Below are 24,385 nucleotides of genomic sequence, written 5' to 3'. Positions count from 1 at the left end.
AAGCCACCACAATGAGAAGCAGGCACACCAAAAATGAGAGAGTAGACCCCGCTCACCACAACTAGAGAAAGCCCACACAGCAACTGAAGACCCAGAGCAGCCAAAAAATAGATAATTGATTAAAAAACAAAACAAAACACAGCTGTACTCTCAACTTTGAAGCACTTAAAATAATTTCAGCAATTCTTTTATATACTCGATGAAAGCAGTTATCTAAATTTTCGGAGCTCTAAATCTGTTCAGCCCTCACAATCACCCTATGAGGTTGGTAATAAACTGGGGCTCATACAGATTATTAATTACCCAGGGTCACGCTGATCCAAGTAGTGGGTCCGGAATTCGAATTTAAGCTTTACTCAGGGTCCACACTTTAAACACTCCAGCTATTTTAACTATGTCCCCAACAGTCTGACCACAAGATAAATGTTCAAATTGTGCTTACTGAGGCCTGCACTAATTTCTTACAGAAAACACAAGACATCTCCCAGACTGTGAGAACAGTGACTGGTAGCCGGAGGCACTTACTGAAAAATGGTTTCTCGAAGCCAATCAGTTAAGAAGGGAACATATGACTCCAGCCCCTAAGCGGCGCTGTCCTCGTCCGAGGACCAGGGTGACCCGCAAGGTTAAACCTAAACCATTAGAGCAGGATTGACTCTCAAGATTGCAAGCCGCAGGCGGAGGCCCCGCCCCATTCAGGGCGCGGGCGCATGCGCGCGACAGGCCCGGCCGGCCCCGCCCCTTACTACTCCGGCTCCCACCTCTGTTCAGGTAGGGGGCGGTGTGCGGGGGAGGGGCGTCTCCTGAGGGCGGGACTGGAGCGCGAGTGTCAGGTGTTGCGGCTCTTTTGTCGCAGGCCCAACTTTCTACCCCACACGGAGCTGTTTCTGCGGCTGCCGGTTCAGGGGTGAGGGCACTCGCTGGGTCGAGGGGCCGCCAAAGCACTGTCTGGGACCAGTCGGCGTCGGCTCCTTTGTGTTACACGAGTCCTGGGGTCTCCGCACCACTCCAGCCCTCGTCCATTCCCAGCCGGAGTCGGGTGTCCTGGGTATCTTGAGGACACGGGGCTGGGCAGGTGCCGAGAGCACGCCGCCTCGCTCCCTCCTTCCCCTTCTTACCACTCGGTTCCACCCCGTCAGGCCGAGCCACTCGGCCGCCGAAGCGAGGGGCCTCTGGGGCCTCCGAGCGGCCAACTGCTCCGCTTGCGCCCACGCCTTCTGCTCCAGTTGCTTTCCCCACCGAGCCGAAAAGCCAGGGACGTATTGTCGGGGCCCTGGGAAGCGGGGCGCTTGGGGACTACGCCGGGAGTCCGCCGCTGCACCTTCCCGCCCACGGGCTGTCAGGTCACGGTCCCTGAAGCCCCAGCCTGCCAGACCGGAGCCCATACTGACGTCAAGGGTAAAGGCGATCAGACCTCAGCCCCTAACGGGGCTTTCGATGTGACACTGTGTCTTGAGCTGGGGAGTTTCTCCTGCCTCCCCTTGCTTACAGTTCTGCAACTATCAATAAACAGTTACACCCCACCGTGTGCCAAGAAGCATCGGGAGTTACAGGGCTTGAACTCAACTCTGGAAGACTTGGAAGAGAGGTTGTTTGGAGTTCGTGTCTGATTGAATGTGTATGTGTAGAAACTAACCCAGCACCTAGTGCAGTGCCTCGCAACCAGTAATCCCTCAATAAACTTTCCCTGAATGAATGAGGTAAGTGGCTGAGGAAGCCGGCAGGATCATCCCACCCCTGCCTCCCCTGGGCGCAAGGAGACAAAAGTAATTAGGCTAAGTCTTTAATCACCGCTGGTCTCTTAGGCTCGCGGAGGCGGAAGCGCCGTGAAAGAAATCCTGGGGACACCGAGTGCTGGCCCAGGTCAGGGACACTGCCTTCCCTCCCGAACCCCCTCCAGCCCCCACAGCTTGGGCGTCAGTAATCTCCTATTTTCTTGTCTCCCTCAGGACACCGGGTTCCCTAGGAGCCGCCCCAGGCTTAATGATTGTCCAGAAGGAGGCTATAAAGGGAGCCTGGGAGGCTGGGTGGAGGAGGGAGCAGAAAAAGCCTAACTCAGCAGACCTGGCACTGAGAGCCCGCCAGCCCCAGCCGTGGTCAGAGACTTTGTGTCCCAGCCAGTAGGGCCTGCTTCTTGCCACCATGGCAGCCCGAGGCTACGGCTATTACCGAACCGTGATCTTCTCGGCCATGTTTGGAGGCTACAGCCTGTACTACTTCAACCGCAAGACCTTCTCCTTTGTCATGCCGTCGTTGGTGGAGGAGATCCCTCTGGACAAAGATGACTTGGGTGAGTCCTAGCAGGGCTGGGTGGTGGGCCCAGGAACACAGGACCAGTAGGACAAGCTGGGTGTCTGTGCAGTGTGGTGGGTATAGGCGCGGAATGTGTGTGGATTGTCTGCACAGCTGAGCCCAAGGGACAGTGCATGTGCAGGATGAGGAAGCTCTGAGATCCATGTCAGTGGGCACAGGTAAAGGACTGTGGGTATGGTCTATGCATGTCTGACAGCTGCGTTTCTGATGTGTGTGTGCATGTGTGCCTGTGACCAACAGGTGTCCCAGAGACACTGTGTGTTAGGGGGATTCTGAGCAGTTTCTGCATCTCTGTGGGTGCAGGCTTAGACCACAGGGTGAGTGCTGGCTGCTGACATTGTGAGCACTGGCAACTGGGGATTTGGCACAATGACTCCATGTGGTCTAGCAGACTATCCCTTCAGGAGGAATAAGGTCCTTGACTCCAATTCTAAGCCTTTCCCCCATGTTCAGAGATGGGGCAACATAACTGCCAGAGGCCCTAAGGGGGAAATCAGGTATTTGAGAATCTCAGGGAGGAGGGCTGTCCTGCCCCCTGACAGCTGCTGCTAGAACTCTCCAAGAGGCTGAAAAGTCATGGGTCAGCCTGGGGCTAATGCTAATGCTAATGGAGAGACAGAAGGAACAGCCTGACACCATGAATGAATGTCAGGAATCCTTCCCTCTTGGAAGGAACCTGTCTCACCCTGCCAGGCACCTCTGCACACCTGACCCCCTGACTTCCTCCACCCTCCTGTGCTTTTGCCCCATCCCTAACCCCCCAGCTGTCCTGCTCCCTGCTCTCCTCCTCTGCAGGGCTCATCACCAGCAGCCAGTCCGCTGCCTACGCCATCAGCAAGTTTGTGAGCGGGGTGCTGTCTGACCAGATGAGTGCTCGCTGGCTCTTCTCTTCTGGGCTCCTCCTGGTTGGCCTGGTTAACGTAGTCTTTTCCTGGAGCTCCGCAGTGCCTGTCTTTGCTGCTCTCTGGTTCCTCAATGGCCTGGCACAGGGGCTGGGCTGGCCCCCATGTGGCAAGGTCCTACGGAAGGTGAGTGCTTCTGAAGAGCCGGTTTAGGTTGGCAGAGAGGACACCTAAAGACCACATGGGCGCGCCGGCACCTCCACCCCAGAGCAGGTTCCTCAGGAGTTTCAGCCCAGCTCCTGTTGCTTGTCAAGATATTTTAGGAGGCTGAATGTGGTGGGATCAGGTGGCAGATGAGGGAATTGGCCTTGTCAAGTAGAAGCGCCCTCTGCCTCTTTCCTGTAATGTGAGCTCCTGGGTCTGTCCCACCTGACCCCACCTTCCGTATGGACTGGAGTCTGGGCACCTACTCTGTTCCTCTCTGCCCCACAGTGGTTTGAGCCATCTCAGTTTGGCACTTGGTGGGCCATCCTATCAACCAGCATGAACCTGGCTGGAGGGCTGGGCCCCATCCTGGCAACCATCCTCGCCCAGAGTTACAGCTGGCGCGCCACGCTGGCCCTGTCTGGGGCACTGTGTGTAGCTGTCTCCTTCCTCTGTCTCCTGCTTATCCGCAATGAACCTGCTGATGTTGGACTCCAAAACCTGGACCCCACCCCCTCCAACGGCAAGAAGGGTGAGTACCCACTGAAGCCAACCTCTGGGAACCTTCATCATTCATGTGGCAGACTTTCACTGAAGATGGCTGTATGCTTGGCCCTGTGCTAGCCAATGGATGTCAGGGGAGGGATGGTGATGGAGTGGGTGGGGGCGTAAGTAAAACTCTATCCTGATACAGTAGTACCAGCCAAGTGGCACAGCCAACAAATGTTATGACTCACGTTATAGCCTGGTCCTTCCTTATAACAAAGCCAGTTCCTTGTGTGGACAGCATCCTAAGCTTAAGCGTCTTGGGTACCTCCTCCATCCTCACTGGTTCTCACATTATCGTTCATTGGTTGAGACTTGCAGTGGAGGGGTACCTTTGTGCTGATCCTTGTATATGTGGATGGACTCTGTCCCTGTGGCTAGTTAATGAGTGGTGGGGGCTTGAGGCGGGCAGGGCAGCTGGAGCAGAGTCTGAGGCCTGGCCTCCTCCCACCCCCAGGCTCCTCGAAGGAGGAGAGTACCTTACAGGAGCTGCTGCTGACCCCTTACCTGTGGGTGCTGTCCACCGGCTACCTTGTGGTATTTGGAGTAAAGACGTGCTGTACTGACTGGGGCCAGTTCTTCCTCATCCAGGAGAGAGGACAGTCTGCCCTCGTGGGTGAGATGAGTGTTGGGATGGAGCAGGCCTAGGGAGCAGGAGCCAACGCAGGGGATGGGAAATTCAGGCCCAGTTCCCTTTATCCCCCCTCCTCTTTCCTGAGGCCAGATACTACTCAGGCAGCCGTAGTCAGTCACTCTTGGGGACCCTGTGCGTCTCTGGGTTTAAGCCAGTCTGGGACAACCCCAAGGTGTAACGCCCTTCCACCCTCCCTTTCCCTCTTCCCACTGCAACTCCTCACTGCAGGTAGCTCCTACATGAGTGCCCTGGAGGTTGGGGGCCTTGTAGGCAGCATCGCAGCTGGCTACCTGTCAGACCGGGCCATGGCCAAGGTGAGTGGGCAGAAGGGACAGGAAGGAGGAGGGTCCCTTTAAATCTTCCCAGCATGACTGGGACACCAGAAGTGGGAGCCCTGAGGCACATGCAGCTTGGCATGTGCTGGTTTAGGCTGGCTGAAGTGGGAGTTTCCAGGATATTTTTCTTCATTAAGAATGTGGAGATGAAGTTAAATGATGTCAAGGAGGGCCAGCATTTCTCTCCGCCTAGCTTCTCCACAGCCCCAGGAAAACTGGGTGCAGCCTGCCAGCCCATGTCCTCGAGCCTGCCCCAGGTGGAGGAAGGGATGTTGTGGAGTTTGGCCTCAGAACATAATAAGCAAGTCTCAGGGCCTCCCAGAGCTGCCCTGGGCCAAGAACTGCAGTGGGATTGCCAAAGACCAGCCAGCAGAGGCCTGCTGTGTCAGAGTCCAGGGGTGGGGGTTCTCTGCTGCTCCTGGGGCCTGACATTGCCAGGACTGTGCCCACAGGCAGGGCTGTCCATCTACGGGAATCCCCGCCATGGCCTGCTCCTCTTCATGATGGCTGGCATGACGGCGTCCATGTACCTCTTCCGGGCCACTGTGACCAGTGACTCCCCCAAGGTAAATAAAGAGGGCCTGGCTCACAGCAGGGACAAGGATGAGAAAGCAAGGGCCACTGACTCTGTCTCCCTCTCCCTGGCCTTTCTCGGACTGTCCTTTTCAGCAGTTCGTTCCTCAGTTCCCCTCTTCTGTGCTCTGGTGCCCTTCCTTGACTCTGGGCCTGGTTTCTTCTCCTCTCTGTGCTCCTCTAGGATACTGCTTTCTGGACTCCAGCTCTTCACCCTCTTGCTGAGCTCACAGGCTTTACAGAGAATGAGGTGCTCCATCTTTATCTCTGGTTTTTCTCTTGGTGTGTCTCACCTTTATCCTACCCCGCTCTGCCTCATCCCTAGCCAATCCGGCTTGCACAAATCTTGAGAGGGGACAGCATCTAATTCAAGAGGGATGGCTTCCGTACCTCCCTCACCTACCCACACAGGCCCCTAGGTTGGTTCAGTGTGGCCCCTGCTCCGCCAGTCCTGTAGTCAGTTGTATTGGGAAGTGGTCTGTATGCGGGAGCCACTCTCTCCTTACAATTGTTTGTTCCCAGGGCCAAGCACTCTCTCCTGTGGCAGGGGCAGGTAGGTAGCAGTCTTTCTCAAACTCTAATTGCCACCCTGCACCGCCCTTACAGCTCTGGATCCTGGTGTTGGGAGCTGTGTTTGGTTTTTCCTCTTATGGTCCCATTGCCTTGTTTGGAGTTATAGCCAATGAGTGCGCCCCTCCCAACTTGTGTGGCACCTCCCATGCCATTGTGGGACTCATGGCCAATGGTAAGTGATACCCCCACTGATGCCTTGCACTCAGGCCAGCAAGGGGCTGGATTAAGCCCCTTTGGCTCCAGCCTCACAGTGACACGGGCTCTTCTCCTCCTCCCTGACAGTGGGAGGCTTTCTGGCTGGGTTGCCCTTCAGCACCATTGCCAAACATTACAGTTGGAGCACAGCCTTCTGGGTGGCTGAGGTGATCTGTGCGGCCAGCACAGGTGCCTTCTTCCTTCTACGAAACATCCGCACCAAGATGGGCCGAGTGCCCAAGAAGGCTGAGTGAAGACGGCGCAGGCTCGGAGCATCCTGTCCTACTTGTGGCCTTTCCCCTCCGTGGGGGTAGGGAGGGAAAGGAGGGAGGGGGCCGTCTTGACTAACACCTTTGACTTTCCCTTTCTGCGCCTTTTTCCCTTATCTACGTGGCACTAGAAGTTATCAGTAGTTAATGAGGTCCCAGCTCATCTCATCTCTATTTAAAGGACAACCTTTGTTCTTGGACTCCATTAGCTCCTATTTCCTGACTTCAAATAGGAAGCCCCTGCACTTAGGGTGTCTCCTATACCCTTCTCCCTCTCCTGAACCCCATCCTGTGTTCATCTCATCCCATCCTGCCTGCCGCAGCTGGGCAGCCATGGCCCAAGACTTCTGCCAGAAGGCCTCAGCAGGGGGGCAACTGCTCCTGCCAATACCTTGGACTCCAGGGCCAAAGGGTCACTCTCACCAATACAAAGGGTACAATAGGTGGGAGGGTAGAAAGATTTGTTATAGAGAATTAAAACTAGATTTGATACTAATCTTGTCAGTGAATCATTCTTTCAAAAGGTGTAATACAAGCCAGAGATAGCTTTCCTTTGGGAAATACTCCCTTAATACCTGCATTCTCTACCCCAAGAGAGACTTCATTCCCCTGGAATGGGAAAGCTGAAGGGTAAATGGACTCCTTTAAGCTCCTGCCTCTTCTGCCTTCAACTTCATACTGCAGAATTCAATGAACATTTTAGAGATGACGCTACTGGGTGTCAGGCAGTTTAAATAACTTGCTGGAGGGAGGCAACAGTATAGTCAGAAAGTCTAGGTTCAAGATCTGCTGGTAAGTAGCTTTGAGACTTCGAAGCAGAGAGTTTGTACTTTGCTAAATCTCATCTGTAACACAAACAGGATGAACATCCTGAGCTAAGGGAGAGGATGAAGTGAGATAAAGCAGTAAAACCTGGCTGTGAGCCCTTGATAAATGTTCCATCGTTTTTATTATCATCACTACACCACCCAGGAAGTCAGTGGCAATCCAAGACTTCTGCTTCCAAGTCCCATGTTCATTCATTCACTAAATGAATATATATTTGTTTTGTTTTCTACTGGAACACAGTATCTCAGCTTCCTTGAATTCCCTTATCATTCCTGTTTCCCCTTCTGAGGTTTTCTCCCCCAAACCATCAATTAGGATAGCAAACACTGAGCTCAAAGGAATGTTTATTACAACATTTATGGGCCTACCTCCTATAAATAATTTGTATAGAGTTGGGAAGTAGGACCATGATAGATATAGGAAGAAAGACAGAATGGTATTAAGGCTCGGGATCAGAACATGTCATCAGGCTCAGCATCCTCCCATTTTCAAGTACAATAACAATGCTGCCAGGATCTCCATCAAAGTGGAAACCGAAGGATTCCCGCTGTAGGATCTCTTAAGAATCTGGTGGGGTCCACTGCAGGTTCAGCCTAAGACCCAGGTCCAAAGGTTCCAGCCTTCTCTGCCACCTCCAGGGCTAACTTCAGGTTCTGGTCAAACAGTTCACACCTACGCCAGGCCCAGGAGGCACAAGTAAGGACAAAGTGTTAGGCCTGGCTCTCTCCCCGCCGTGGGTACAGAGGCAGAGCCAGTGGAAACTCTGCTTGAAGGCCATGAACCTCAAGGCAAGTCCTTGCTTTCTCAAAGAATAAGTAAGTGAAAGGCTAGTTACTTTTGTTTTATTTAAAAATAATTCTATTACACTTCAAAATGACATTGGGGAAGAAAATACAGGGAAAGGAAACAAGGAGGCTTTGACCAGAATCTACAGACTGGGACCGCTTACCTGATGGGCATTTCCAGGGAGTAAAATGGATTCTTCAGGGCAAAATCTGAATAAATCTCATAAATTTTTCGGAGAAGAGAATCTATCCCAGCCTGTCTAGGATCCGCCAGCACCACAAACTTTATCCCTGGAGAGGGACCATGAATGATTACCAAAGGGTAGAGAATCAGCAAATAATATTGTCCTGTTTGTACAGCACTTTATATGCTCATTTTTATTTTATCCTTATTGCCTCATAAAGCATGAAAAGCAAGCCTTTGAATCTACAGGTGAAAGCAGAGAAGTGAAATGACTTTATAGCACCACCCAGCTGACTGAGTGACCAGGCTTTGGGTTCTAGCTCTGTCGCTTACTTCTGGCCTGGGTGCCCCTCAGCAGAAAGCGCCAGGCAGGGAACAAACTCAGGCAGTTTTCAGTGCTCTGCCTTCACGAAGTGAGGACATGCCACTCAGGATCCAAAGGCCATTTTCAACCGGCCATTCCAGTTTCATTTTGGAACAACACTTACACCTTCCAAAATGTGTGCAACATGAGAGAACACTAAGGTGAGTTTATCTGCGCACAGGATAACGAGGGCTGAGCATGGACAAAACTGGCGTCAAGATTAAATATTGGCTTTAGATTCACAAAACAAATAACTGTGCACTTGTCCCAGAAAAGGCTAACCACCACCCCCTTGCTTACCAGAGCCAACTTTGGTCAATGCCTTCCTCCAACCAGACCCATCGCATGCCTCTGGCCTGTTTGGAAGTGCGTACCTGTCAGTGTCTGGAAGCAGTGCAGTTTGAATGTATCTGTCTCCAGCATCTCAATGCCTGAGCTGCCCTGTTCAGGAGACAGCTGGGAGCCGATTGCGAACAGCCTATTTGCAAGAAAGGCAAAGTTGGGAATGTACCTCATCGCTATAAGGGAGGAGTGCTTCTCAAACTTTTCCACTGAGGTGACCCTTATCTTCTGAACACTTAAATTACAACTTGAAATAGAAGCAGCAGTATCAAAATTTCCTAAGAATCCATTTGAATTCTGCATGTATTTTATATTCACACTTTGCTACAAAACATAGTACATTGAAAACTTTGGGTAAAATTAACACTCTGGGATTACGTGCCATGTTTACCCACCAGCTGACTATGCATATCCAACCCATCTTATAATACAACGGACAACAGAAAAGGATCTTACCTTACTTTAAAGATGAACACATTAAAACTCAGGAAAGAGAAGGTGACTTAGGCAAACAAAATCACACCACTGCCAGCATTACCTAAAGCCTAGTCATACTGGATCAATTCTTTTCATGACACAGAACTGACAATTTAGGAGGAGGCAGAGAAGGCTGATGGGACCCTACACTCACACCAAGAAGAACAGAAGACACTGGAGGTGGACAACTTGCCCCAAATCCTTGACACGACTTGTACGATCATTTATATTTTCTTGACTTCATGAACCTTGGCATACAAATCAAATGTTTTTTTATCGTGGGCATGATCCTATGCTAGTTTTAGAAATCAACCCAATTGTTGGGTTTGTGACCAATTACCTATGTCTAGTAGTTCTGGGTTACCTTAGTGGATTTCTCCCCTCAAATGCTCTAACTGGCTGGCCCTGAGAAAATTTACTTTAAAAAAAAATTATAGTTATGTTCAGGTCACTCTTGGTATGACTAGATGGACTCCCCTCACCTGGCCAATTGATAAAGATTGCTGTGACCCCGGTCATAAATATGAATTTTCTATTACTCAAGCTCAATCAGAAAAACAAGCAAAGGTTTGGCCAAGGAATAAAATCTCCCACAATTATGGAATGGATTTATGTAGATGGGGCGTCCCTGGTGGCTCAAATAAATGGTAAAGAATCCCTCTGCAATGCAGGAGACCCAGGTTCCATCCCTGGGTGGGGAAGATCCCCTGGAGAAGAGAATGGCTACCCATTCCAGTATTCTTGTCTGGAGAACTCCATGGACAGAGAAGTCTGGTGGGCTACAGTCCATGGCGAGTGCGGGGGGAGGGGGGTCACAAAGAGTGGGACACAGCTGAGGGCCTGTGTTACTTTTTTTAGAGAAAGGTAAGCACCGCCAGTCAGCAAGTCTCTGAGCGCAGAATTACACTAATCCAGTCAGCCTGTGAGCCAAGAGTAGACGGACAGAATCTAGGAAGAGTTGTGGGACTTACGAGTGGAACATCGAGGCCAGCATGAGCTTCTCATTGGAGGTGAGGCGAGGGCGGCCGAATCGAATGGACACCGGGTAGTTAGCAGGGTTGCCCAGGTACTCCAGCACCTCTTTCCCATCGGCCGTATACTTGCCATTCACGTCCACACCATTGATAGCCAGCACTGCGTGGCCCACTGCAAAGGCGAAGCTAACCGTCAACCAAGCCTCAGACTGCGGATCCCGCCAACGGTACAAATTACCCGGCCCCCAACTTCATCCGCTCCCCCGCCCAGAGATAGCAGCCCACCGAGGCAGCACCTGCCCCGCCTCCCCAGCCTCCCCCCCCCCCCCCTCCCCGCGCCCCGGGACCGAGCCTAACCCACCCCGGATGCCGTCTCGCTGGCCGAAAGCTACCAGCACACGCTCGTCGTGCAACTTAAGTAGCAGATCCAACGGGTAACTGAAAGTTTTCTCAGCCTCGGCCCGTGGGGCGTAGCTGTCCAACTGGTAAATAAGGCCGCCAGCTTTGTTCACCACATAAACACTGAAAATCGCCATAGCTGCCGCCGAGGCTGCCGGACTAGGATACGCCTCTTCCTCCCGGCCCCGCCCCGGAAGCGCAGCACGGGGTCCGCCCTCGGCGCCCGCGGGGCCCGCTGAGGCTCTTGCGCACTTGGAGCACGCCTGGGTGTCACTAACACAGGGACTTTAGTTGCCGGGACCTATAAAATTGTTCTCCTTTCCTTTTTACCGGATCTTAGCGCCAGGAAAGTGTAAAATATGACTGCCTCTCAACTGGCCGCAAAATCGAAAAGCCAGGGATAACGCCGAGAGTGTGACGTTGCGGAGGCGGACCCTGCTTCCGGCAGCCAGTTCCGGGCCTGAGCCCGACCTGCTTCTCCCAACTTCCTCTGCGTTGCTCCGCCCCTTGTCCCGGAAGCAATCGCTGCGGCCGGAGGTTTCTGGGCTTACTCGCGGGGCGCATTTCCTTTTTGTCCGACATCTTAACGAGGCTGCAGTGGCTGTAGCTGCTCTCCGGGCTTCGCTATGGTGAGCTTGGGGTAGGGGAAGCTGGCGTGGTTCTGGGAGCGGGCAGTGCCGGCGCGCGTTTGGGACAGCATCGTAGGAGGGCTTACATAACTGTCGGGCCACGTGTGGAGATGGGAGGGCTGTAGCTTGCCCCATGTGCTCCGGTAGTGGAGTCTGGGCAGGGTGGGGGGCGAAGGAGTAGCGGGAGCGTGGAGGGCTGCCTTGTGACCTGGCCGCATTCCGGCTTTTCTCCTACAGCCGCCCAAGGACGACAAGAAGAAGAAAGATGCCGGAAAGTCGGCCAAGAAAGACAAAGATCCAGTGAACAAATCTGGGGGCAAGGCCAAAAAGAAGGTAGGAGTAAAGCTCCTCAAACGGTGAGGGATGTTGGGGACGTCTAGTCTCATTTCCGTATACTGTAGCAAATGGCTTGTAAGGTTGCGGGGTTTAGAGTCAGGTTAATAAGAGTTTATACTCACATCACCGTTTTGGTTTTGACTCATACGAAGAACGGGGGTGTGTATGCTACTCAGAAATGACAAAGTGTATACTGAGCTACTTTAATTGGGCTAGTGGGGCTTAGCCAGTATCCGAAAGCCTCAAAGATAGTTTATTTTTCCCACCAACGTAGTGTCTCCAATGCCTTCAGCAGTAACTAAAGTCTCTTTTACTTTGAACTTGGCTCTATAGTTACTTCAACCTTAATTTGCTGAGTGTTTGCAGATTCTGAATTTTATAGGTTTCTGCAGCCCAAGGGACAGACCCACTCTTGTATAGCTGTGCAACCGTGTAACAATTGAGTCAGGTTGTTCCAGAGAAGGGAAATAATGGTTCTTTGGAGAGCACTGATTTTTTTTTTCTTTTTTTTTTTTTTTGGTGAGCAGAAGTGGTCCAAAGGCAAAGTTCGGGACAAACTCAATAACCTAGTCTTGTTTGACAAAGCAACATATGACAAACTCTGTAAAGAAGTTCCCAACTATAAGCTTATAACTCCAGCTGTCGTCTCTGAGAGACTGAAGATTCGTGGTTCCCTGGCCAGAGCAGCCCTTCAGGAACTCCTTAGTAAAGGTGAGAGAAAAGTGTGTTGTACTGGCTTGTATGCTTTTTGCACCTTAGTTTGTATTTTAAATGCAGTAGGTAGAAGTTAGCAGTACAATTCTAGCATGTAATCTAGGCTATTGGTAGTGCCTAACAGTGGAAACAGTGGTTTTCAGATTACAGTAAAGTGTTGTGAGGGTAGCCATCCCAAGAGCAGGTAATGAGTCCCTTCTTTTTAAGGGGTGAGTCAGATTAGATTATCAGCAAGAAATGTAGGCATGTCTCCTAAAGTCATGCTTAAATTGAGCATTTCTAGTTTGTTGAGTTTTTATAGTACTATTGTGTGAAAATTTTGTCCTCTTTTCCTAGGACTTATTAAACTGGTTTCAAAGCACAGAGCTCAAGTTATTTACACCAGAAACACCAAGGGTGGAGATGCCCCAGCTGCTGGTGAAGATGCATGAACAGGTGAGCTGGTGAAGATTCGTGAACCTGGGGCTCCTATATGAAGTACACATCCCCTTCACAAGGGTCTATAGTTCTGATTTGATTTTTTTTTTTTTTTTTTAAACAGGTCCCACCAGCTGTACATTCTGAAAAATAAAACTTTATTAAATTAAATAAGTGGGTTTGTCTGGTTCCTAAGAAAGGTAGTTACAGGATAATAGCATATAACAGATTTGTTGCCTTGGCTTTGAGCCTTATGGTGGTTGGAAATACATCAGGAAGCCATTAGCGTTTTTCCTTTATGTGACTGCTGTTTGTTTCTTGCTGCGGCTTCAGTTTTGAATTGATGCCTGAAAAGAAATGAAAGGTTAGCAGCACAAAGAGTGAGATCTCCATGTGGGGGGAGCAGGTTGAGGTCCTGACGCTGGGCTGGTACCTGGATTGCCAGCGGCGTCCATTATTCCAGACCCGGCCAAAAGAGGGCAGCCAGCCGGCACTGGTGCTGGAGCTGTGGTCAAAGTTGGCCCCAACTCGGTCTGGTGGGAGTTTCTTCAGTTTCTGTTTTTCCTCTACAATGAGCAGTTTTATTTGAGTAGAAAGACTTATAGAGTAGGAAGCCTCCATCACCATTCTTGTATTAACTTACTTTCTTTAAGAAACTCTTCATAGGAGGGTCCTATTTGTTGGTTCCCAGAGCTACAGTCCTCATCTTGGACCATCCAGGGAGGTGTGGCACCTGGAAAAGGAAGACCCTTTAAGCAGAAATGAAAACACTTGAGGAGTTCTGGACCATGGGAATTAGAGGGGCTTCAGCTTATTGGAGAAGGAAATGGCAACCCACTCGTGTTTTTGCCTGGAGAATCCCAGGGACAGGGGAGCCTGGTGGGCTGCCATCTCTGGGGTCGCACAGAGTCAGACATGACTAAAGCAACTGAGCAGCAGCAGCAGCAAGCTTATTGGAGGCATGACATAACAAACTGCACACGTTTAAAGTGTACCGTTTGAAATGTTTGGGGTAAAATCACACCGGGTATCCTTGTGTCCCTTTTAAATTATTTTTTAGCGCACCTCCTTTATACCCCTTTCCCAGGCCCAGGCAACCACTGATGTGTGTTCTGTTGCTATAGTTTGCCTTTTCTATAATTTTGCATAAATGGAATATAATGTGTACTCTCGTCTACCTTATTCTGAGATTGTGTGTTGCAGGTATCAGTTATTCCTTCTTTGTAGAGTATTCTTTCAATTGTTCAGATTTGTTGGGGCACGTTTAGATTTTTTCAACTTTTAAAGAAACTGCTAAACTCTTCCCAAGTAGTTACGCCATTTTGCATTCTCATCAGCAGTCTATGAGAGTTCTGCTGCTCAGTTGCTTCAGTCGTGTCCGACTCTGTACGTCCCCAGAGATGGCAGCCCACCAGGCTCCCCCGTCCCTGGGATTTTCCAAGCAAGAACACTGGAGTGGGTTGCCATTTCCTTCTCCAATGCATGAAAGTGAAAAGTGAAAGTGAAGTCGCTCAGGTGTGTCTGACTCTTTGCGACCCCATGGACTGCAGCCTACCAGGCTCCTCCATCCATGGGATTTTCCAGGCAAGAGTACTGGAGTGGGGTGCCATTGCCTTCTCTGAAGAGCTCTGCATACATACATTTTTTTTTTTTTTTTTGCTGTGTGACATGGTCAACTCATTCCCTGTCCAGGGATCAAACCTACACCCCATGCATTGAGTGCAGACCCTTAACCACTGAAGCACCAGATAAGTCCATAGTTCTAGCTGTTTTGATGACCAACTTTTTATATGTCTTTATTGAGTTTTGTGCTATGCTTAAGTTGCTTGAGTTGTGTCTGACTCTGGACTGTAGCCCACTGGGCTCCTCTGTCTCTGGGGTTTTCCAGGCAAGAATACTGGAGTGAGCTGCCATGACCCTTGCAGGGGATCTTCCCAACCCAGGGATCAAACCCCTCTTAAATCTGCTGCCCTGGCACACAGGTTCTTTACCAGTAGTGCCACCTGGGAAGCCTATTGAGTTTTGAGAGGTCTTCATATATTGAAGATACAGGTTCTTCATCAGATGCTTTTCTTCTTTTGAAAAACATGTTTATTAAGCTAGTTTTGCAGTGTTCCGTTTTTCAGGCAAAATATTTTTTCCCTTAGTTGAAACACAAAGAGGCTGTCTGGCTGTGGCAGGTCTAATGCTATGGTGGGCATTATGTAAGGTACAGAGACTCTGACCCTCAACTGCAAGTAATTTTAGATATTAAATACAGTTCCCTGTGCTATATAGTAGGACCCTATTTAGTTGATACCCTTATTTTTGTCTCTACAACTGCATGTATTCTTGCTATAAAAGAATTATCCTTATAGTTCTTGTTTCTCTTTAATATAAAAATATAAAGTATTATTTTAAAAAATACAGAGGTTGTACAAAAACCCATGTAAGAATTACCATGTCCCAACATTTACTAACATTAAAACACCTTAGATATGAAAGTAAAAAAATCTGGTAAACAGGTAAACGTATGTCTGTTACTTTTCTGAGTTAGATGCATTTGACATATGTGTCGGATACCCTCCTACCAGTGAAAGACCTACAACTCAAAAAGAAAAACCTCTTACAGTTTGAGAAACATTGCCGTGGGCCTTACCTGAGTGTATGTTACCAATTCCTGGTGTATCCTGTAGTGGAAAATGGGGGGAAAATTATAAGAAAGCCAAGAGATGATAAGGATACTCAGCCTAGAGGAAGAAATTGTACAGGAGGTGGATGGAACCACTGCCACAATGCTGCTGCTGCACTGGGTTTATGTTAAATCCCACAGAGCGTAGGAGATCACTAAAAGACAGTCTTGTCCCCACCAGACTCAAGGGCTCAGGCTGGAGATGTCCCAAAATAAAGTGCCTACTACATGGTAGGTAAACAAAACCCCTTCCTCACAGAGCGTACATATTATTGGGGAAGAGAACTAAGTATGAGTTACACAAATTACATTCACAGCTTTTTACATGGTATGACATACATTTATAAGTTTTCCATGAAAAAGGGACAGCTGAAGGGGAAGGTATGGGTAAGTAGAGGAGGGAAGGAAGACATGTCATTTAAGACGGTGGGAGCAAAGTTAAAAGGGAGGGGACATAGTTATGGCTGACTCACAACGTATGGCAGGAACCAACACATATTGTAAAGCAATTATCCCTCAGTTTAAAAAAAATAGCAATTACATGTTCAAAAGTAAAGAGCATAGCAGGAGGCTGGAGGATAGGATGTAAGATAGCAGGTGATGAGGTTATTTCTCGTGTTTGGCACAAGATTGCAGGAGGAGTAGAGATTGTTCCAAGGTGAAATAGAGGCCAAATTCAGGAGACAAGGCATACTCACTGAGCAAATCTGAGAGATAAAAAAAGGAGGTGGGCATACTCATTGAGGGAATGTGAGAGATGAAAAAAAGGTGATAATCTGTCTACAATTACTAAAAAGGAGTGGTGGGGGTTAGGTGCCTGTGGGTATCTGTAAGTGTCCCTGTGTTGAGCTGGAACTGGATTCTGCACGGGATGATTTGGGAGTTGGCGCTCCTATGTGACAGTGGGGGTCGTGTGGATACCATGGAGGCTGAGGAATGAGCACATGATGCTGTGGAACAGGGCAGCAAGAGGGAAAAGCCTGCGAACACAGGAATGGTCAGAATACACAGAAAAGGCAGGAGAGATGGGTGTCCCGGGAACCGAGGGGGCATTAGCCCTTTCCCATTGTACCTGATGGCCAATGAATGTCAGAGGCTGTCCTGTCTCCATCCAGTCAAGCTCGGGGGCTGGTGGCAGGTCCAAGTATGAGGGCTGCTGTGAGGTGGAGGCTACTTGGCTGAAAAAGACAAACCGGAGCCAGGCTGGCAGACAAGGTCCTTTAGCCATGAGGACAGCAAGAATGAGATTTGTTTCCATGTCCTGATCAAAGTTACAGAACGTTCTAAGAGGTATCAGAATGTCCAATAAGAGGTTTCCTAACAGTCTTTTACCTGTTTGTCCCTTTCCGGCTTCCAGGTGCTGAAGAGCCCTCTTCTGGGTCTGGCACTGTCTGAGGCTGAGTTTGATTCAGGAAAAATAAATGTGTCTAGAATGCTTAAGAATTTGCCTAGGCCATGCTCCCCACCTCCAGAAGTAAACAAATTGACAAATTGAGGATACTGCCCCATCTGGCAACCTCCCTCCCTCCCAGCCATGCCCACATTTTCTCCACTGATAAGCCCTGCCCCCTGGTGGGCAGGGAAGGGAATTCAAGACAAACAGATGGAGTCCATGAATTTTTCATCAGAAGAGCTGGTAGGTGAAATGCTGGACCTGGGAGAACCAGGAATCAGTGGATTTGGATACTGCTCTGGCTCCTCCGAGGGAAACCAACCTCTAAGACAGACCGAACCATCTCCTGCCGGCTTTGCTCCACCTCTCGGATCTGAGCTGCCATCTGTGGGAGAGGGGTGACTTAGGCAGGTACCAGAAGGTGGGGCTGGGTCCTTCAGAGGCCTTTCCTTTAACTCACCTCTTTAATCACTTCATCTTCTTTTTCCTCATAGGAATCCAGACTTTTCACCATGGATTTCTTGAATCTAAAAAGGAAAGGGGCAAGTCACCCCAGAATCCCAGTCCCTGCCAGTTGTGAAAAGATCCTCAGTAGATCATTTTTCTCTGGATTCTGAATAGTGTCAGGCTCCCAGAAACCAAATCTCAGTAGTACAATGAACACCCATGTACCTCTCACCCAGATTCACTGTTAACATTCTGCCATACTGGCTCCAGTTCTCTTTTCCTTTCTCCCAAGAACATGAGACTTAATTCTAAATTTTTCAGTATGCATTTCCTGGGAAAAGGAACAGCCTATGAAACCATTACCATACTTTAAAAAAAAAATCAATTACCCTTTCTGATGTCCAAATTGTCCCATATCTGGCACAATATATTTGCAGTAGTTTTTATCCTATAATACACACAAAAGTATCTGAATAATATCAGTACTACTATCAACGAGACTACTAAGCAAAGCTCAAGATTTCTTTGCAGTTCTTTAGTCCTTGGAAAATAGATTTTTGTTTTCAAATGTTACTTGAATTCTGGGCTTCCCTGGTGGTCCAGTGGTTAAGAATCCATCTTGTAATGCAGGAGACACCAGTTCAATCCCTGGTCCTGGAAGATCCCATATGATGCAAGCCAACTAAGCTCGTGCCCCGCAACTACTGAACCAGCACTGTGGAGCCTGTAAGCTGCAACTAGAGAGTAGCCCCCCACTCCACAACTAGAGAAAGCACACATGCAGCAACCAAGACCCAGAGCAGCCAAAAAAAAAATTTTTTTTTTAAGATGTTACTTAAATTCTTATTCTTTTGTCATTGTTATCAATTTAAGTTATATGATGATTTGTCTTTGCCTAATTTTACTATGTAAAACATTTATATAGGGGAATGGCTCTACCATGGTGCCCTGGCAGTCCTTACAGGCAAAGCCTTGAACTGCAGCTTATCAAAGTTTTAGCAGAAGGTCTGCATGATCCTCCCGGAACATAAGAGGATAGGAGGTCTCAAAGGAACTGCTAGGAAGCCATCTCCCATTCGTCTCATTGCTCACGGGAGGCCGTTACGAAACAGCTTTTCATTAACTCCCAGTTCTGATGGTGTATGGGGCTTTCTGCTCTCGGATTAGAGTTGCAGATATAAACCCTGTAGCTGCAGTCTAGTCTTGGCGCCCCAACAACAGTATCCCACAGTTCATGCTACAGTCACCCAGCCCTATTTGTATCACTATGGTTCTTTTTGGGGTATGGGACAACCTGGGAAGCTGGCACTTTTCACTGCCTATGTATATAATAAGCTGCCTGAATCTAAAAGTGGCTTATCTGTATCTTTACGGGTCAAATCAGTCAAGCCTGGCCTGGCCCTGTCTTCTGTGAGCTTGAAATTTATAAAGTTTAAAAATCAAAACTATATTTAAATAAAAAGTTCAAAGAGTCCATATAATTCTCAATTATAACCTTTCTGCTAACTACCCTTTATGCATCCACCAAAAATTCTATAGAGCTGGGTCAGACTGTGACAAGTAAGGGCCTATTTCTTTTTTTAATTTAAAAAAATTTTTGATGTGGACCACTTTTTTTAAAGTCTTTATTACAATATTGTTTCTGTTTTGGCTGCAAAGCACGTGAGATCTTAGCTCCCAACCAGGGATCGATGGGAACCCCCTGCATTGGAATGCACACCAGGGGCGTCCCTGGCCTCAGTTTCTTATCTCCTCCCAGTCTGAACCGGGAAGACAAGGTGATGGGATTTAAGTACTTCTTAATTCCACATTATTCTCCACACTGAATAGAAAGGAATGATAAACACTATGTATTTCTTAACTTTGGCTTTGGGATCCCCTTGGGTTCCACTCTCCATAATCTCAATACAGTCCCAATGAAAGTGGTGATGTGAGGCTGCATGAGTCCTCTTTGTGAGGCAGTCACAACTCACCCCCTCTGTGCTGCCAAGCTTCCTGCACTCCAGGTAGTTGGGGCCTTCCAAGGCCAGTTAAAACTATTAAAAGTGGGTACTGGTTGAGCATCAGATTTTTGCACTCTATAAAAAGCATCTTTTATTTCTAAAGAAACTTAGTAGTCTGTCACATATTTAAATAGTTGACTATGGTCAGCTTTTATTATATACTTCTCTATTTGCTAGAGAAGAGAAGAGAGAAGTCGCTCAGTCATGTCCGACTCTTTGCGACCCCATGGACTGTAGCCCACCAGGCTCCTCAGTCCATGGGATTTTCCAGGCATGAATAGGTAGGAGTGGGTTGCCATTTCCTTCTCCAGGGGATCTTCCCGACCCAGGGATCGAACCCGCGTCTCCCGCATTGTAGGCAGACGCTTTACCGTCCAAGCTACCAGGGAAGCCTATTTGCTAAACACATTGTAAATCCCACCCCCACCCCCAACTAGATTATAAACCTTTCAAGGACTTTGTCATATTTCATTTGTGTTCAACATGGTGCCTAGAATAATGAGTGCTACAAAGACAATGGACACTAACGAAGTCCTTTCTAAACTGTCCAATTAGTAGAGGAAGCTCCTGACACATGCAAAGAATCCACACTCTGCTACCTCATCATGTGAAGGAATGACTTACCGTGCAAAGTCCTGGGGGGAGATCAAAAACTTCTCTTTCATCTGGAACTCAGCCTTGTTTTCCCACCAGAATTTGTTGGTTGCTTTCTTGTGCTCTGGACTGAGAATGGAAAGGACAAGTAATCTCAATGATAGATTACAGAATATTACATGGCATTTGATAAATAATGCAAACTGACACCTGGGTCTCTGGGCAAGGCTGAGAGAATACTAACAGTAGTTTCCTCAAGATCTCCAGTTTCCCCCTTCCAATATAAATGTGACAATCTGAGAGGAAGTGATGGGTAGGAACCTTGATTGAGCCAGTTGTCCAATCAAGGCCACCCCAGCACTGGGACCACTGGGACCATAAGGCCGCTACCCCTCAGGGTTGGCCATGCCTACAAGATGACTGAATCATCCAATCTGATCAAATCACAATAACGTTCTTCCTCTCACCCACCCTAAACCCTCCCTCCATTTATTTGTAGATTAATATACACCTATTAATGTATGCGGTTCCGGGCCCGGCGCTCACCTGGCCAGATGCTCCAGCAGCCCCCCGTGCAGAACGGTCAGGTTTCCATGGCTCAGGTGTTTCCGCACCTCACAGCCGCAGCACAGGCACCAGCACCATCGCTCGTGCTCGGGCACGTAACGCTCCACCTGAGCGGCGCGGACTGCCTTGCGGGCGGCCTCCACCTGCGGCGGAGAGGATGCCAAGGCGGACAGGCTAAGTAGGACCCCGGCAGGATCCGCAGATCCCAGCCCTCGGGCCTTCACAGCCGCGCCCGCAGCCCCGCCCCAGGCCGTCCATGGTCCCCTCCAGCCTCCCGTCCGTACCTGCGGCAGGAGCCGCTCCAAAGCCACCTTCAGCTGCCGCTGGTGCTTGCGACTGTAGACGTGCCCGCGACCGCAGAAGAAAGTCTGGCGGCAAAGAGGACAACGCTGCGCCGGCGCCATCTGCCTAGGACTGGGAAGCCGCGACGCAAAGCTTCTCCTTCGCGGCCCCGTGACCTCTGACCTCTGGGGGCGGGAGAACTCCGAGGCTCCGCGGCCCCCAGCGGCTGGTAGGCGCCACTGCAAGTCCTTTCGCTGCTGCGCACGTTTTTCTCCCGGCTCCTCCCCGTGCGCAAACCCAACCAGTCACCAGCATTGCCAAATGCTGTCTGGCCGGGAAAGGTAAAAGGAAAGAGCGCCCGCAATAGTTAAGGGAGACCCCAACACGTATCGGGAACACTGACAAGGACCCGTACGATGTAAAAAATCATAACTTGTGTTTATAGGGTGTTCAGTATGTGTCCAGAACTTGACACGTACTCTGTGATCACTATACCTCTATGTGCGTGCGTGCTGAAGTAGCTTCAGTCGTGTCCGACTCTTGTGATCCCAAGGAGTGTAGCCCACCAGGCTCCTCTGTCCATGGAATTTCCCAGGCAAGAAAACTGGCGTGGGTTACCATTCCCTTCTCCAGGGTATCTTCCTGACACAGGGGTCGAACCTGGGTCTTCCTCATTGCCGGCAGATTCTTTACCTCTTTGTGACCTCTTTACCACAGTGACCTCTTGGGAGCACAAGGCGGATGGCCTAATCTAAGACCTAGTCACTCACACCCATGCCCCCACAGGGACGATCTGAATGCTGCCCCTGTAAAGCTGTAAAGGGAAAGCTATAAGGGGTTCAGAATCATTGCTGACATCTTTAATCTATAAGCGTGCTAAACTAGTGGAACTTCATTCTTTACAAGCCACTCACTTCTCCTAGAGTCAACAGCCTTCCTGTCTGTCTAGCTCCCTTAAGAACTCATAGGGTTGAAATCCCCAGACTGTGATTGTGATCTGCACCCTAGAGCTCCCTCCAAGATATCTGGGGCCTGGCCCAGACTCTACTTGTAGGGCTTGCAAACAGAGCTGTCACAGGGTCCCCAGCTTCCCTGACTGTGTGTTACCTGTACTGGTGCATTAACCTGGATGGGTTCCAATGTCTGTGAGTGTATACAGTCAACCCTACATAATTCAGACCCAGGAAGTAGGCAGACTCCCCTTCAGAGCTTGACTTCCTGTTGGAGCTTCCCCTTAGACTCAGGCCTTCACTAGATGTGATCCATTTTGGTGATCCTTGCAGTTCTTAATTCCTTGACTTCTCATCACTCCCCTGGCAGGGGTGATCCCGGACTTTTTTCAGCAAAAACTGCACCTTCTCTGACTTCAAACTCAGAAGTTCTTCTCTGACCACCGTCTTCCATCCTCCCTTGTGGCCCTACCTTCCAGCTAGTCTTTAACTGCAGGGATGAATATAAGCACTCTTATCCATTCACTGAGAAAATTATTCAGCATTTGCTAGCTGCTAAATACTTTGCTTGTTTAAAGATTTTAAAATCTTTAAAGTGTGGCCTCCAGGTCAGCAGCATCAGCATCTGGGAACTTGTTAGAAATGCAAAGGCTTGGGCACCACCCAAGACCTACTTAATTGGAAACTCTGGAGTAGGGCCCAGCAATCTGGTTTAATGAGCCCTTCAGGTGATTCTAATGCCCAGTCAAGAATTGCTGGTCTAGGACTTCCTTGATGGTACAGTGGATAGGAATCTGCCTGCCATTGCAGGGGACATGGGTTTGATCCCTGGTCTGGAAGATTCCATATGCCTTGGAGCAACTAAGCCCACAGGTACTGAGCCCACGTGCCAAGAGCCGGTGCTCCGCAGCAAAAGCAGCCACTGCAGTGAGAAGCCCATGTACCACAACTGCAGAGTAGCCCTGCTCATTGCAGCTACAGAAAGTCTGCACACAGCAAGAAAGACCCAGCACAACCAAAAATAAATAATAATAAACAATAAATACCTATCTCTGTTAAAAAAAACAACAAAAGAATCACTGGTCTAGGTCTTAGGTCCTCTTGGCTTTGCTTTACCCACTGGAACCCAGAAATATTTTCACCACACTCTCATGGCAACCTATCACTTCTCTTGTTACCAAGACCTCTCATTCTGTCACACCCCAACCATCAACCCAGCTATCTCATCTGTCTCCATCATTTGTTCCAAAACTGCATTAGGTAGTCTACACCGTCTGCTTCAAATTCTAACTTCTCAGCCCTCTGCAGTTTGGCTTTTGAAACTGTTTCCCTAAAGTCCTCCACCACTATCTATTGGGCTGCCATTTGAACTAGATTGTGTGAAATGGAACTCACCATCTTCCTCCTCAGATCATTTCCTGTTTTCATCCTCCCAGGAAATAGTACCACCAAGTTAAAGCCTGGAGTTCTAGAGTGAGTTATCTTTGACACTCCTTTAGTCCCCACATCCACCCTGCACAAGTTGTCTTATTGGATTTCTGAGATGTTTAAAATCTGTTCTCCACCTTTTACACTCACAGAGCACACTTTATTTCAATTCCCTTTCTTTCTTGTTTTGATTCATGTAAAATCTTTCTGTCTGGTTCCCAAGTGTCTGGTGTACTTCACCTCCATTTATCCTCCAGACTCTGGTCTGAAGGTAGTCTCTAAAATTACTTTCCTGATTAATTTTATGTCTAAATTGCCTTCAGGAAGTATCTAAGTTTTGCAGCAAGAATTTTACACTAAGTTTCCTAACCTCCTTTCTCAGTCTTATACCCCGCACTCCCCTCCCCTTCTCCAGGCAATATTCCTACAGTTCCACAGCTTCTTTGCACTTTGGCATCTCCAGCCCTTGGTTTCCCAGCCTAGAATTTACTTCTTTCCAGCTCTGCCTGACAAATTCTATTACATATAATAGAACTATGAAACTGCTGTGAAATATGAACTAGAATGGAATTTCCCTAAGGCTGGTGATTTTGTCTGGAACACAGTAATATCTCAGTCTATTCATAAACTCTTGGATCAATTCATGATTGAATGAATGAGATGTCACCCCTTTTGTGAAGCCTACCAGAGTGGATCCTGCAGGATTAATTTTTCAATTCCAAGATCCTTTGCTCATCTTGTTGTCATTTTGTTCAATAGTCAGTTGAAAATCTAACAGTTGAAAGATCAAGTGTAGGGACTGTGTCTTGGTCGTGCCTGACTTGGTAGAACTAGCAGAAAGGGGTCCTCAGTGCATGTTTGTCAAATTAAGTTAAAATCATCAAAACTCCAGGAACACTTGTGTTGACATGCCCATGGGGTGGTAATCTGTGCTGGGAAGAGCCTCAGAAACATGCAGCTAACAGCCTCCTAATTATGTTGCAGAAAGAGGGACCTATTCCAGGGCCTGAGAGTGGCCTCTTTTCTCACATTCAGAAATGAATTGTCCAAGGAAATACACGTGCTGACAAAGCAAGAGACGTTATTGGGAAGGGACAGCTGGGCAGAGAGCAGGAGG

The 24,385-nt window shown here is 48.8% G+C and overlaps 4 protein-coding genes across 14 annotated transcripts; 2 read left to right on the top strand and 2 right to left on the bottom strand.

The window, feature by feature from the left end:
• Positions 1-652: 652 nt before the first annotated feature.
• On the top strand, positions 653-6,980 carry SLC37A4 (solute carrier family 37 member 4). 8 transcript variants are annotated; one of them, XM_055548315.1, is made up of 12 exons: positions 705-771; positions 1,514-1,700; positions 1,806-1,863; positions 1,950-2,290; positions 3,109-3,341; positions 3,648-3,891; positions 4,363-4,521; positions 4,768-4,853; positions 5,327-5,440; positions 5,632-5,697; positions 6,054-6,192; positions 6,303-6,980. In XM_055548315.1, exons 4-12 carry the CDS (start codon positions 2,143-2,145, stop codon positions 6,467-6,469), a joined length of 1,356 nt encoding a protein of 451 aa, XP_055404290.1. In that variant the 5' UTR covers positions 705-771; positions 1,514-1,700; positions 1,806-1,863; positions 1,950-2,142; the 3' UTR covers positions 6,470-6,980. The 8 variants fall into 8 exon arrangements, with proteins under 8 accessions (XP_055404294.1, XP_055404290.1, XP_055404293.1 ...); XM_055548316.1 differs by lacking the exon at positions 705-771 and adding an exon at positions 807-1,398; XM_055548318.1 differs by lacking the exon at positions 1,514-1,700 and having other exon boundaries at positions 729-771.
• A 659-nt stretch (positions 6,981-7,639) lies between these two features.
• Positions 7,640-11,109, bottom strand: TRAPPC4 (trafficking protein particle complex subunit 4). Of its 2 annotated transcripts, XM_055548327.1 has the most exons (5): positions 10,800-11,109; positions 10,436-10,610; positions 9,020-9,123; positions 8,262-8,388; positions 7,640-7,984 (listed from the first exon to the last, which is right to left on the bottom strand). In XM_055548327.1, exons 1-5 carry the CDS (start codon positions 10,972-10,974, stop codon positions 7,906-7,908), a joined length of 660 nt encoding a protein of 219 aa, XP_055404302.1. In that variant the 5' UTR covers positions 10,975-11,109; the 3' UTR covers positions 7,640-7,905. The 2 variants fall into 2 exon arrangements, with proteins under 2 accessions (XP_055404302.1, XP_055404303.1); XM_055548328.1 differs by lacking the exons at positions 9,020-9,123; positions 10,800-11,109 and having other exon boundaries at positions 10,436-10,571.
• Positions 11,110-11,286: 177 nt separating this feature from the next.
• Positions 11,287-13,107, top strand: RPS25 (ribosomal protein S25). Its single transcript, XM_055548329.1, has 5 exons — positions 11,287-11,466; positions 11,704-11,799; positions 12,330-12,513; positions 12,853-12,951; positions 13,058-13,107. The coding sequence occupies exons 1-4, from the start codon at positions 11,464-11,466 to the stop codon at positions 12,945-12,947; spliced, it is 378 nt and encodes a 125-aa protein (XP_055404304.1). The 5' UTR covers positions 11,287-11,463; the 3' UTR covers positions 12,948-12,951; positions 13,058-13,107.
• CENATAC (centrosomal AT-AC splicing factor) lies at positions 13,071-21,276 on the bottom strand. 3 transcript variants are annotated; one of them, XM_055548322.1, is made up of 11 exons: positions 20,893-21,112; positions 20,588-20,751; positions 20,072-20,170; positions 17,458-17,524; positions 17,320-17,382; positions 16,937-17,001; positions 16,677-16,782; positions 15,572-15,602; positions 13,577-13,666; positions 13,367-13,499; positions 13,071-13,280 (listed from the first exon to the last, which is right to left on the bottom strand). In XM_055548322.1, the coding sequence occupies exons 1-11, from the start codon at positions 21,010-21,012 to the stop codon at positions 13,205-13,207; spliced, it is 1,014 nt and encodes a 337-aa protein (XP_055404297.1). In that variant the 5' UTR covers positions 21,013-21,112; the 3' UTR covers positions 13,071-13,204. The 3 variants fall into 3 exon arrangements, with proteins under 3 accessions (XP_055404297.1, XP_055404298.1, XP_055404299.1); XM_055548323.1 differs by lacking the exon at positions 13,367-13,499 and having other exon boundaries at positions 20,893-21,128; XM_055548324.1 differs by lacking the exons at positions 13,071-13,280; positions 13,367-13,499; positions 13,577-13,666; positions 15,572-15,602 and adding an exon at positions 15,677-16,584 and having other exon boundaries at positions 20,893-21,276.
• Between the last annotated feature and the right edge of the window lie 3,109 nt (positions 21,277-24,385).

Source organism: Bubalus kerabau, chromosome 15 (genome assembly GCF_029407905.1).
Source record: "Bubalus kerabau isolate K-KA32 ecotype Philippines breed swamp buffalo chromosome 15, PCC_UOA_SB_1v2, whole genome shotgun sequence".
NCBI lineage: Eukaryota > Metazoa > Chordata > Mammalia > Artiodactyla > Bovidae > Bubalus > Bubalus kerabau.
The sequence above is the reverse complement of the archived record's forward strand: the minus strand, read 5'-3'. Positions and strand labels throughout refer to the sequence as shown.